We start from the raw sequence: 13,759 nt of genomic DNA on the forward strand, positions 1-13,759 counted from the left end.
AACAGCTTCATAGTGAGCTTTCCATCTTGTTTCTGAAAGTCGCTTAACTGTAACTTCAACATTTGTCAGAAGGATCGTCCATCTGTGCGTAGAACCTGAGAAAAACACATACAAACTTTCTAAGGTCCCAAAAAAAGTCACACATAATGGAACTGTTGCAAAAGAGTGTACTCTACACAGATTGAGAGAGTGGTTTGTACAGGGTACAAACAATGTTTTAGGATTAAGTTGACAAATCCTTGCTTGAACTCCTGAATGCACTCCAGCCATTGTAGGAGCATTGTCGTATCCTTGTCCTCGGCACATTATTATATCTATACCATCCCATTCAATAACCTTTAAAATATCTTCCGTTATGAAAATTGCTTTCTTCCCAGTTAGGTGAAAAAAACCTAGAAATGACTCCTTTATTTAAACTTTTTTGTTCTCTAAGTGAACGTAACGAATGATTTCACTCTATGTGCGAGATGTCGGCGTGCTTTTAAAGATGATACTAAAATACTTTGCATTTTTAGTATCAGTCAAAATCTTTTCCTTAACAATTCCACCCAGAAGTAAGATAAACTCATTTTGTGTGGTGGGAGACAAATAGCTTGTTAATATCTTACCTGACTGACTGTTTTAGCTTGATTAATTGCTCTCTTAGTACAGGATCATATTTTGATAGAAGTTCAATCAACTGTAGAAAATTTCCTTTGTTCTCCGCCAACATATGATCTCTGTGGCCGCGGAATGGAAGATTTTGTTTAGCCAAAAACATAGTGACGTCTAGGAGTCTTTTTAAAAGATCTTTCCATTTCCTTTTTTCTATTTCAGCAGCTGTCTGACTAACTTGATCAATTGTTCTATTGGCAATTAGACTTGTTCTTAAAGTTTTCCATTTTTCAAAACAAGCTTCATGTTGTTCTGAGGTTTCATAGTTGTGAACTTTCGGATTAAGTTTCCGCAAAGCTTGAAAACCAGTTACAAATTTAGATGTATTACTCAAACTTGCATTTGTGACAAAGAGCCTACAACAAAAACAGTACAAGCTTTGGTTTTTAGTTGAGTATGCCATCCAGGTTGTCAGAATTTTCTCGCCATTTGGCTGACTGATATAGAACCAATCAAACTATAACTGTCGGTTAGCACCCTTCATCTGATCCCCTTGTCTCTTAACTGAAACAAATGGTCCGTCTTTGTATAAAAACGCTTCACTTCCGCTTTTAATTAAGTCAACTCTTAGATTATCTGGAACAGGAAAAGGCCAATCAGATATGTCAGAAAACAAAATATTACAATTAGTTTTCTTCATCTGCTCCTTCTTCTTCTCCTCCTCCTTCTTCCTCTTTGTCTGATGCGCTGTCTTCTGATTTATTTTCTTCTTCATTATGATTATCTCCGAAGTTATCATTTTCTTTGAGCTCTTCAGTTGCTTTGTGAATGTCCTCTCTAATTTGTTCTTCACTTTCGTGACTTCTATCAGGTTTTTCGTTAAATCCAAGTTCACTCTCAGATTGAGATAATGTTGCAACATCTTCTTCCACACTTGATGTTGATGTCGAAGGTTTAACAAATTTCAGCATCGAGCAGGCCAGCAACTGGACTTCCAAAATGTTGGCCTTTTGTTTTTTTCTTTTCTGTGCTCCACTTGGATGCTGTCGCTACATGGTCTAAAACGTTTCGTGCTGACTATATTATTATGATGTTCGGGTTAAAAATATCATCTTGTTGCACAAAATAACTTGGGGTGATGGTATATTTGAGGCAGGGATGAGATAATGAGTCACAGGACCGGTTGTTTGTTTACTTGAGCACCAGCACAGTTCAAAAGAAACAAGACTGAACACCCCCACCCTCCATGCACCACACAATAATACTAAATCATTACAGCATCAAATCGTTCACCCGCAATTTGCTGCAATTAGGGATTGTTAAAGGCTATGTAAATTATTTGACGTTATTTTATGTAACAAAAAGGCGCATTAATACAAAACCGGCAATTTTTTGTCACCCCCTCAGAGCTGGTACCCGGTGCGGGCTGCACCCACCACACCCGCCTTCCTACGCCACTGAGCTTACCCCAAATGTGGATCGAATACTGCAAAACCAAGAAGCCTGATTGTCCATTTTGACAAACTACAGATTAAAGAAAATTTAATGCTGATTCTTAGACAGAAAGAGTAGATCTTTCATTGGTAAAGTGACATTTCCCATAACTATACATTCAATTTACTTTTTAGTAACTTTTTTATTTTCTTTAATTTTTCAGTTACAATATTGAAATTTCACTATTAAATATATGCATATTTTTGTAATCACTGAGTAACTACTTATTCACAGTGTTACTTATTATTTCCACCTAAGGTTACTGTTTAACATCACACCTTAATTTTATTGCATCTGCACTCTACTATCATAACATCTCAATTTTAATCCTTATTACACTACTGCTGGGGGTTTGGTTTGGACATGCTGTGTCTCTTGTCATACCTTGCAAAGTATGGTGTAGCCTCACTTGGGGAGGCAATACGGGGGAGAGCTAATTGAAGTGGAAGAAAGATAGCAGGTTACTTCGTATTTATCCTTTCTACCTAAACAACTGTGTGCCAACATGATAAAAGGTAACGTAGTCATTATACTCGACAACAATATGAAATCAAGGTTATAGCTATTATATGAAACAACATACTACTTTTTACTTAAGTTTACAAATGTCCTCATAAGTACAGAAGCACTGTCTCTCTAAATAAACATTAATTTGTGAGCTGGAATGTCGAAGGTCTCAATCATGATCTAAAGAGAAAAAAAGCATTTTCTCACCTAATAGGTCTAAATGCCAAGATAGTATTTTTATAGGAGACTAACATAATAAGTAAGGACCAGTTTCAGTTGCAAAGAGATTGGATTGGACAAGCCTTTCACTCTAGATATACAAAAAAACTAAAGGTGTGGGAATCTTAATACACAAAATAATCTCATCTGTAATATCAGATGTAGTATCTCATCCTAATGGGCGATATGGGTAATATTTCAATCTAACGTTATTTTGATAAATACTGTATTTACACACCTAATGTGGATGATAAGAGATTTCATCTAAAATATGTTTGCATGTATTCCTAATGTGAACAGTTAATTGTATTTTAAATTCAGACTTGAACAGGTCTTCAACTACAGTAGCGATAGGATCTAATACTGCACAAATAATCACACACTTACTAGTGGATCATAATTTATCAGACACATGGAGATTTTTAAATCCAAACTCTAGAGCATATGCCTTCATCTCACCAGTACATTACAGTTACTCGACAGTTAATTTTATCATTGATAATAATTTATTGTCCACTATCAAATTTTGTAAGTACAACGCTATTGTTATCTCCAACCACGTCCCTCTGATCATTGAGCTTAAATCACTATGCCCCCTACATATTCATTTTGTAACTGGTGTCATAACCTATTATTAGCTGATGAGAATTGTACATAATTCATCTCTGAGCACAAAAATAAATTGGAAACCAAGAAGGCATCAGAATTAATCAATTAAATTACCAAAACAAGAATATGGTCGGTCTCCAAATGAGGCACTTTATAGGAAAAGATGGGTTCTGCAATGATAATTTAACCTCCTCAATGCTATAGAAACTGAACAGCTCATCTTTAAATCGTGACATCATTATTATGAACACAAAGAAAAGGCTAATAGGATCTTAGCTCAGCAAATTGACAAACAGAAAGTTTGCAATGTAATAATAGAAATTACAAACAGAAATGAAGATAATAATATAACCTTCACATTTAGCAAGTACTGTTAATTCCTTATATTCTACCCAGTTTAAAGATGATAAGACACAATATAATGAGTTTTTTGAGGCATTACAAATAACATAGCTAGATACTCTTAGCACAGAGGAAATGGATAAACCTCTGACACTCTCAGAATTACTAAAGGATATACACTCACTTCAATGTGGGAAATCAGCAAGCCCTGAAGTACCTAGATGAATTTTATAAAAAAAAAAAATCAAATAAGTTAGCTTCACTACTATTAGCAACATTTATAGAAGCTAAACACAACAACATTCTACCTCTAACTTTTCGACAAGCTTTAATTACCATCTCCCTCCAAAAAAATAGGGACTTATTACAATATGCATCATACAAATCAATTTCACTTCTGACTAATGATGTAAAGGTACTCTCCAAACTACTAGCTAGAAGGACTGAGAAATAGCTTTGCTGTGTAATATCACAAGACAAAGCCAGGTTTATTAAAGACAGACAGCTTCAAACCTTCTGTGTCTGTTTAATGTAATATACCCACCCATTAAATCTAACACACCAGAGATCTTATCTTTGGACACAGAAAAAGCATTTGACTATGACTACCTATTCAGAACATTGCACAAATTTGGGTTTGGCCCAAATATATGTGCATGTGCATGTTTGTATTATGTGAATTTCCCCTTGGGATTAATAAAGTATCTATCTATCTATCAACAAGAAAGACCACATCAACACTGATTTTGCAATCACCATTGAGGCATTGGCATTCACTTCTGAAATGAATTACAGGAGATTACCAGAGAAGGATGTGAATAGAAACTATCATTGAATGCACATGATATGGTACTGTAAATATCAGACCCATAAACTTCTGTACCAGTAGTCCTCAATGCACTAGCAGAATTTCAAAAGATATCTGGACTCAAAATTATTTTGAATAAATGTGTCTTTTTTCCAGGGAATGCTCTAGCACACAATATTAGACTAGACACCTACTCAATAATTTTACTGGATTGGTTTAAATACCTAGTGGTAAACATCACAAGTAAATCTAAACATCTTTTTCAACAAAGTTTTGCTTTCTGCATGGAAAAAAATAAACAAAACGAGAACATATTATCTACCCTCCATCTCACATTAGAAGGGAGAATCAATATTGGTAAGATGAACATCCTTCCCAGGCTTCTATTTCTATTTCTGAGCATCCTCATACACATTAACAAATCATTCTTTAAGAAATTAGATTCAATTATAACCTAATTTATTTGAAAGTTGAAACATCTGTGCATTCAGAGGACGACTCTACAATGACATAAAGCAGAAGGGGAAATGGCACTACATAACTTTTAATTTTATTACTAGACTGCAAATATACATGCTATGAAGACCTGGACATTGACACTAATTGGTGAATATACACAAGCCTGGTTGCAGTAGAAATAAAATCTTGCTGTACTTCTTTATATACCCTACTTACAAAATATAAACTGTCATCAATATACTGATAATCCAATTGTTCATCATTCACTCAAAACCGGAACCGATGTAGAAAGCACTTTAAGACAAAGACGTTCTTATCTGTTGCAGCTTTACATGATAGTCACTTTTTTCTACCCTCTCAAACCTACATAATACTTAATGTTGGGGTCCATGGGTGCTGCAAAAGGACAATGTAGGGAGATGTATCACTGTTATGTGGGATTTCCATAAGACCCGGAAGTGCTTCCAACAGGCAAAAACCCTAGCACTGGAAGTACTCTCAGGTTCTCAATAAAAGGGATCGCACTGCCTTGTCCAGGCGAGTTGGAGCTGGGAGGCAGGAAGGCAACATTCGATTGGAGGAGAGCAGTGCAGTAGAGGGAAGAGAGGAGTAGAAAGAGAAGACATGATTTTTTTGTGCTTGTTATTATAAAGGTATTTGTAATAAAACACCCTTTATTTGTATCTGAGACTTTGTTGGTGTGTTCATGTTTGGGACTTACTTGTGCCCCCGAGCCTTCACACTGCTTAAACCACACTTATTGAATGTACCCTTCTTATCTTGCTTCACTGGAAGAATCCCAGTCCACTTGTTATAAGTCTGTGGGGAACTGATATTCTACACTAATTGAAATTGGAAAAAATTAAATTCTCATTTAAAGGATCTATTCAAAACTTTTTTAGAATAAGGCAAGATCTAATTAATCAGATCTGAGAATTAGCATTTATATTGGAGAAAGGGCCATTCTAGTTTTTTTTTTTTTTTTTAAGATTTAGTCATCTCTGCTCTCTTTCTCTCAGATGGTGGTTGAATTATCATTGTTTGATATGATTGTAAGGAATTTTGTTTTTAAACAAAATCAATAAAATTATATATAAAAAATGTAAATGTACATATTTTTGCATGAAAGATATCTAAAGTGTAGTACTAGATATCTAAAATACAATTTTAACTAGATAACAAAATGCAACAAAAATGTAATTGAAAATACTTACAATTCTAAGTTGCAAAGTCGAAATATAATTAAAGATATTTCAAACTGAAAGTTTAATAGAAGTGAATGAAAAAAGTCATGGAGTTGTAAAAAGAATATCAATAAAGATACATCTACTTCACATTCTCACTAGGCAGTAACATGGCTGCAATTAATATTTTGACTAGACAAATTATTCTGGATATGACATATTTAAATTTTCACTAGTAAAAATTAATTAAAGCTTATATAATTATGAATTAAACTGCTAACAAGTATTAAACTAGACACAAAAGCCAAGCACGTTTGGATATCTGACATGGTTCACTTCTCTACAGCAAAGGAATATTTGTCAATAATCCACAACCGTTACCAATATCTGTGTAGTAGTTTTCTTTTTATCTTTGGCGCAACAATTTTAATCTTTTTTGGTAGCAATTGCTCATGTTTGCCACTGTCAAAACTAAATATAAGATGCCATATTCCAATAAAGAGAATGGAAAGGGTTCTTACCTGAAGATAATGACATGGCCTAAGAGGCGGTTTAATATCCTGATGCACCAAAGGCTTTTCCAAATTCAGCGATGATTTCCGATAAGCTTCCTTAGCTTGACTTACAGTTAGTGTCGACCAGGAGCTTCTTTTCATAAACTTCCCTTCTGGAGTCATTGACAGCCCTTCACAGGCAGAACACTTCACATCATTGTTACTTTTTGAAGTCTTTAGAGTAAGGTCACCAAAATGTCCCTGCATGGTTTCTGGATAACAGTGAGTTATATGGTCTACATGATGCCTGCTCATGACACTCGGTGTCCTATAAGTGCTATCACTGTCCAAGTTGTCATCTGAGCTCCACCAGCCTGTCATTCCTGATCTGTGTTTTGAATCAGGCTTTCTCTCTTTACTTTTACTCCTTTTCCCATGTTTAGAATGATGGCTATGATGGTGGCTATCACTTCTACTATCTCCCTTTGTTCCATTCATATTACTTTTTGAAGACCCTTCCAGAGAATGAGATTTAGTAAAAAGTTTTTGTACTGAGTGCACAAGATGCCGTATTCTTCCGGGACTTTCACTGCGTTGTTCTGTGGTGGATGTTCGCTGGTACTGCAGTGTATGAAATCCATCTCGATGCAGGGGAAGCTGTTTTTCAAACTGGTCTAAAAGATTAGCTGGAATTCTGTTGATCTTACTGCTAGCATGAGACATAGCGCAGTCATCTCTTGTGTCATAATGAGAACTGTAGTGCATTCTTGGAAAAGTGCTGCTAGAGACATGATCTCCCATCACCATGGGCATCATCATGCATTCAGAGTGGATAGAGCTGCGAGGGGAGCAACGATGGTGGTCCATTTGACAGCTGTCAGTGGGACTAAGTAAATATGATTGCCTGGAATCCTGGCCATGATGGAGGTGTTCATGTGAATGTTCACACTCTGCTAAGCCACAAGTGTGTCCTGAACTAAGTTGTGGCTGCGTTCTGCTCCCAGATAAACCTTTCATGTTCCTTGGTGCAGGTGAATATCTTTCTTCATTGAAGTGCTGAGAAGGCGACCATGAATATTGCTGGTCTGTCAAAAACAAAAAGACAGGGAATCATTAAAAAAATCATAAGTTACAGAATTAAAGACATGTTATGTGTGTTTAAAATAATATTTTTCTCTCTTTTAAATCTGTGCCGTCTAAGGCTCGTTGAAATCTAATCAACACAGACCTCAGCATTAACGTTGCGGAGCACAATGTAATACATCTTTCTGTTATATGCCATTTGGTACAGGATTCATAAAAGCATTGTTAATATTTGTGATGTGCCATCTTTTGGAAAGACAAAGACATAGCAATCAGACAGACACACAGAGACGAATTCTTTTATTAAGGTTGATTCATCCATCTTCCATAACTATTTTGCGGTTCATAAGGAAGTGTAATCTTACCATTACATCACATTAGAAGACAGGAATTAACCCAGATTTTGCACTGTGCACTTTACAATTTATGCATATACTGTATATACATATACAGTACAGTGCATCCGGAAAGTATTCACAGTGCATCACTTTTTCCACATTTTGTTATGTTACAGCCTTATTCCAAAATGGATTAAATTCATTTTTTTCCTCAGAATTCTACACACAACACCCCATAATGACAACGTAAAAAAAGATTACTTGAGTTTTTTGCAAATTTATTAAAAATAAAAAAAAATTGAGAAAGCACATGTACATAAGTATTAACAGCCTTTGCCATGAAGTTCAAAATTGAGCTCAGATGCATCCTGTTTCCCCTGATCATCCTTGAGATGTTTCTGCAGCTTAATTGGAGTCCACCTGTGGTAAATTCAGTTGATTGGACATGATTTGGAAAGGCACACACCTGTCTATATAAGGTCCCACAGTTTATAGTTCATGTCACAAACCAAGCATGAAGTCAAAGGAATTGTCTGTAGACCTCCGAGACAGGATTGTCTCGAGGCACAAATCTGGGGAAGGTTACAGAAAAAATTCTGCTGCTTTGAAGGTCCCAATGAGCACAGTGGCCTCCATCATCCGTAAATGGAAAGAAGTTCGAAACCACCAGGACTCTTCCTAGAGCTGGCCGGCAATCAAAACTGAGCGATCAGGGGAGAAGGGCCTTAGTCAGGGAGGTGACCAAGAACCCGATGGTCACTCTGTCAGAGCTCCAGAGGTCCTCTGTGGAGAGAGGAGAACCTTCCAGAAGGAAAACCATCTCTGCAGCAATCCACCAATCAGGCCTGTATAGTAGAGTGGCCAGACGGAGGCCACTCCTTAGTAAAAGGCACATGGCAGCCCGCCTGGAGTTTCCCAAAAGGCACCTGAGGAACTCTCAGACCATGAGAAACAAAATTCTCTGGTCTGATGAGACAAAGATTGAACTCTTTGGTGTGAATGCCAGGCGTCACGTTTGGAGGAAACCGCTCACCACCAGGCCAATACCATCCCTACAGTGAAGCATGGTGGTGGCAGCATCATGCTGTGGGGATGTTTTTCAGCGGCAGGAACTGGGAGACTAGTCTGGAAAAAGGGAAAGATGACTGCAGCAATGTACAGAGACATCCTGGATGAAAACCTGCTCCAGAGCATTCTTGACCTCAGACTGGGGCGACGGTTCATCTTTCAGCAGGACAACGACCCTAAGCTCACAGCCAAGATATCAAAGGAGTGGCTTCAGGACAACTCTGTGAATGTCCTTGAGTGGCCCAGCCAGAGCCCAGACTTGAATCCGATTGAATATCTCTGGAGAGATCTTAAAATGGCTGTGCACCGACGCTTCCCATCCAACCTGATGGAGCTTGAGAGGTGTTGCAAAGAGGAATGGGCGAAACTGACCAAGGGTAGGTGTGCCAAGCTTGTGGCATCATATTCAAAAAGACTTGAGGCTGTAATTGCTGCCAAAGGTGCATCGACAAAGTATTGAGCAAAGGCTGTGAATACTTATGTACATGTGATTTCTCAGTTTTTTTATTTTTAATAAATTTGCAAAATCCTCAAGTAAACTTTTTTCACGTTGTCATTATGGGGTGTTGTGTGTAGAATTCTGAGGAAAAAAATGAATTTAATCCATTTTGGAATAAGGCTTTAACATAACAAAATGTGGAGAAAGTGATGCACTGTGAATACTTTCCGGATGCAATGTATGTATATGTATATGCACTCTCAGGTACATGAAGGCTATTGTAAACTTTAAGGGCACCAGAAAATGAATGGACAAAGATCCAGAGTGAAGTCAGACAGGTCAGTCAGAACTGAAAACACGAAAATAAACCAAGTACTAAATTAAAAGGGAGAACCAAAAAGGAGTAGCCATGAAATCAAAGATAAAGTGAAACAAACCTCTCTGCTTGTTTTATAAACTAAGCTAGCAAGAACCACAAGGAAGTGTATTGTTTATCCACCAAGGGAAGTCCAATGACATCATTCCCATTGTATCATTGGTGAGACAGAAAATGTCACGTAACTGAGAGGAAAGTCAAGGTATTAACAACAGTGACACTTTAATACATTTTTTTTACTGTGATATGTAAGTGTTGCATGTTCAGACAGTCGATCTCATATCTCTCTGGCTACTGTTTGTAGGAAACTGTGCTTTCTTTGAAATTAAACCTTACCTATAAAGATAAAGTGCAGCATTTTAGCCTCATATGGCACAATATGTAATAAATAAATGATTTTATAATGACAAGTATTCCCTTAGTGATGGTGCATAAACAACAAAAGTACCTAAATACAGTAGATACCCTTTGTGTGCTTACTGCCATACTCCTACAACAGGACCTTACCAAATCTACAGCCTAATACAGAAAAGAGAGAAGCTGTTTTTTGATATTTGAAATAAATTAAACTGGAATCAAAGCCAACATGTTACTTTTTAACCTATCTTGGTAGAACCTATATCTTAATGATCTCAAGCAATGTTTGAAATATTTTACTGTTTCTAATTTCCAGACGTGTTCATATTCTAAATCTGTTTTGTGTTTTACAAGCCTAACTAAATGCCAGTTGTGTTAAAATAGGCATAATATTACAATTGTTAAGTCCGTCTGTTTTGATCATGTTGTTCACTGGATATGCACTACATCCCTTTTTCTTTGTACATCTTGTATTCTTTCAATGGGCCTTCTAGCCATTACATCCCTCTTTCCTGGTGTTTTTTGTTGCCTTTCTTCACAATACGTTCCAGCCCTATAGTGAACGTAGGACAATGTAATGCACAGATATTCCTGTCCTCTTGTGGACGCTAGACAAAATTACATTACATGACATGGATGCTGGATGGATGTCTTAGCACTTTATATATAGAGAATAAGTATTGTTTTGTGTATATTGCAGTTAAAATGAGGCAAAGCCCTTCCCTCATATTTTGTACTCCCAATATGTAACAGCAGCATATTTATGAACTGCTTAAAATGATGTCGGCAAAATTTGGATAGTGATAAGTCTGAAATGCCCAGTATAATGTAGGAATTCACAATTCCTTTCAGTCAATTAGATCAGTATATCCCTATAAAAATGATTTTTTTTCAGGAATCATAAAGCTGAACCATCTACAGTAATGTTAGGGAACTATGCAATGACATTCATTTTAAAACAAAGACACCTCTAATATTCTAGTAAGCCTAATGTAAACTTTTATTCTTAGTGAATTAAGATAAAATAGTGTATGAATAAATAACATGGTTTTATCTTCTGACAAAACTTCTTGTAGCAAGTACAAGTCCCGCACACAGTGAAATGATTGTGTTCTTCCAGTTCTTAAGTCTTTACATTGACTAGGTGTAGAGCAGTTTTCAAAATCCTCCATATAATTTAGAATGCTTGGAATCATTCACATTCCATTTACCTACTGTAGCTGAAATTACAGATGCTTATGCACTAGAGTGTACTCTCCAAACACAGGATGTATGTTATTAAATCATTTCAAGGATAAACATAATTACTGTAGACAGCAGAGTCTTTAGTTATAAGGACTCTAGACTGTGCAGTGATCTGCTAACAAATGTGATGGATGTGCTGTCAATCTCAGAACTTAAAATAAGAATGAGACCCTTTAATTTACCTTAGCCTGTTCCTCTGTGGGTCGTTTCATGCTGCATTTAAATTATTATGTGTTGACTTGTCATCGTGGTTATCATATTTATTCACTTTCACTTCACTCTTCATTCACACATTCTTTTTTCATACTTGTTTTGCTTTACTCAATGATATATCAAAGGCATGCAGGTGCAATATACATGGGGTAATTGCTTTTCATTTAACCATTTTTCAGAAAGTATACATCATGTTTCAATTGCAGTAATAGAACCAACAAATTTGTCCACGGCTCTATATTCTGTTTTGCTGTTCAATTAGGGAAAGAGAAGTCAATCTGAATAGTTCTGTCAGTTGTACTTTCTTTATGGGAGAAGAACCACAAAAGCACTGTTTTCCTAAAACCAATGTTTCTTTTTCATTTAATGCCACCTTGCCTTTAGTTTATTAAATTGTATATTTTTATATTTGTGCATGCTGGTATCATTTTGCTGATTCAATTCAATTCATACGTTTACAACAAATGAAAAGTATATATTAATTATTATGTGAATAAAAAATATTTTAAATATTTAGCCAATTTGATATATGCATAATATGGTGAGTATATTATAAAAGGTTCATACATATATATATATATATATATTGTAAAGGCCAGCGTTGACACAGACAGATGTAAGACACAGGTTCAAAGCACAGGTCTTTATTTTCTTTTTCCCCCCTTGTGGAAACGTCTTCCCCGTTCCCGTTGGGCTCATCGGCAAGGCCCTTATGAAATTAAGGAGAGGAAGGGGCTGGTCGACGATTTGGTGAAACAACCAAATCGTCGACCCAGCGAGTGGATTTATCATGTCAATCTGCTGAAACCGTGGAAGGACAGGGATTCCAAAGCCTCCTCCGGACAGCTCTGCTCTCTCTTCGCTCATCAATTACACCTTAATTTCAGAGATAATTTGACTCGCCAACAACGTCAGGAGCTCGAAGCAGTTATCCTGTCTGTCCCTGAGGTAGTCAGTGAAAAACCAGGTCGGACCTCCCTGATTGCACATGACATTGTGACGAAACCTGGGGTTATAGTCCAAGAACGCCCATACAGAATTCCCGAGGCAAAAAAGGCTGAAGTGGAGTTGGAGATCAGAAGAATGCTGGAGCTAGGTGTGATTGAGGAAAGTTATAGTTCCTGGTCCAGTCCTATCGTTATGGTCAGTACGCCTGATGGAAGCTGGAGGTTTTGCAATGACTTCCGTTGGCTTAACCAAGTCTCCCAATTTGACGCCTATCCGATGCCGCGAGTGGATGACCTCCTCGAGCGGTTAGGACATGCCAAGGAAAAGACAGCGTTCAGCACCCCTAGCAGTCACTGGCAATATCGTGTCCTCCCATTTGGATTACATGGGGCACCTGCGACCTTCCAACATCTGGTGGATAAAGTGCTCCGTCCTAATAATTCATATAGTGCTGCCTACCTGGATGACGTTGTCATCTATTCCAACACCTGGGAGGAACACATACTGCAGGTTGAAGCTGTATTGCGGAAACTGGCAGAAGCTGGACTTCGTATCAACCCGAAAAAATGTTACTTTGGGTTGGTCGAAGCCAAATATTTAGGCTATCTAGTGGGCCGGGGTATGGTGAGACCACAGTGTTCTAAAATAGATGCCATTGTAAATTGGCCCCGTCCGATAACCAAGAGGCAAGTTCAAGCATTTCTCAGCTTAGCGGGTTACTATCGCCGGTTTGTACCCCGGTTTTCCGAGAGAGCTATGCCCTTGACAAACCTCACAAAGAAGGGTCGACCTATTCATGTGGTATGGGATGAGATATCAGAGGCTGCATTTAGTGACCTGAAACTGGCCCTTACGTCAGCTCCTATATTAAAGGCACCAGATTTTTCTTTACCTTTTATTCTCCAGACGGACGCTTCGGACACAGGTCTTGGAGCCGTGCTGAGCCAGAGCGTCGATGGAGTTGAACACCCCATTCTGTACC

The 13,759-nt window shown here is 37.4% G+C and overlaps 1 protein-coding gene across 3 annotated transcripts in view; it reads right to left on the bottom strand.

Annotated features, from left to right (window-relative positions):
* Positions 1-13,759, bottom strand: part of dlgap2a (discs, large (Drosophila) homolog-associated protein 2a) — a 1,338,703-nt gene that overhangs the window by 241,639 nt on the left and 1,083,305 nt on the right. For all 3 annotated transcript variants that reach the window (XM_039747697.1, XM_039747699.1, XM_039747698.1), the window contains one exon: positions 6,738-7,795. In XM_039747697.1, the coding sequence (XP_039603631.1) occupies positions 6,738-7,795 (1,058 nt within the window). The remainder of the gene's footprint in view (positions 1-6,737; positions 7,796-13,759) is intronic.

This window comes from Polypterus senegalus, chromosome 3, assembly GCF_016835505.1.
Source record: "Polypterus senegalus isolate Bchr_013 chromosome 3, ASM1683550v1, whole genome shotgun sequence".
NCBI lineage: Eukaryota > Metazoa > Chordata > Cladistia > Polypteriformes > Polypteridae > Polypterus > Polypterus senegalus.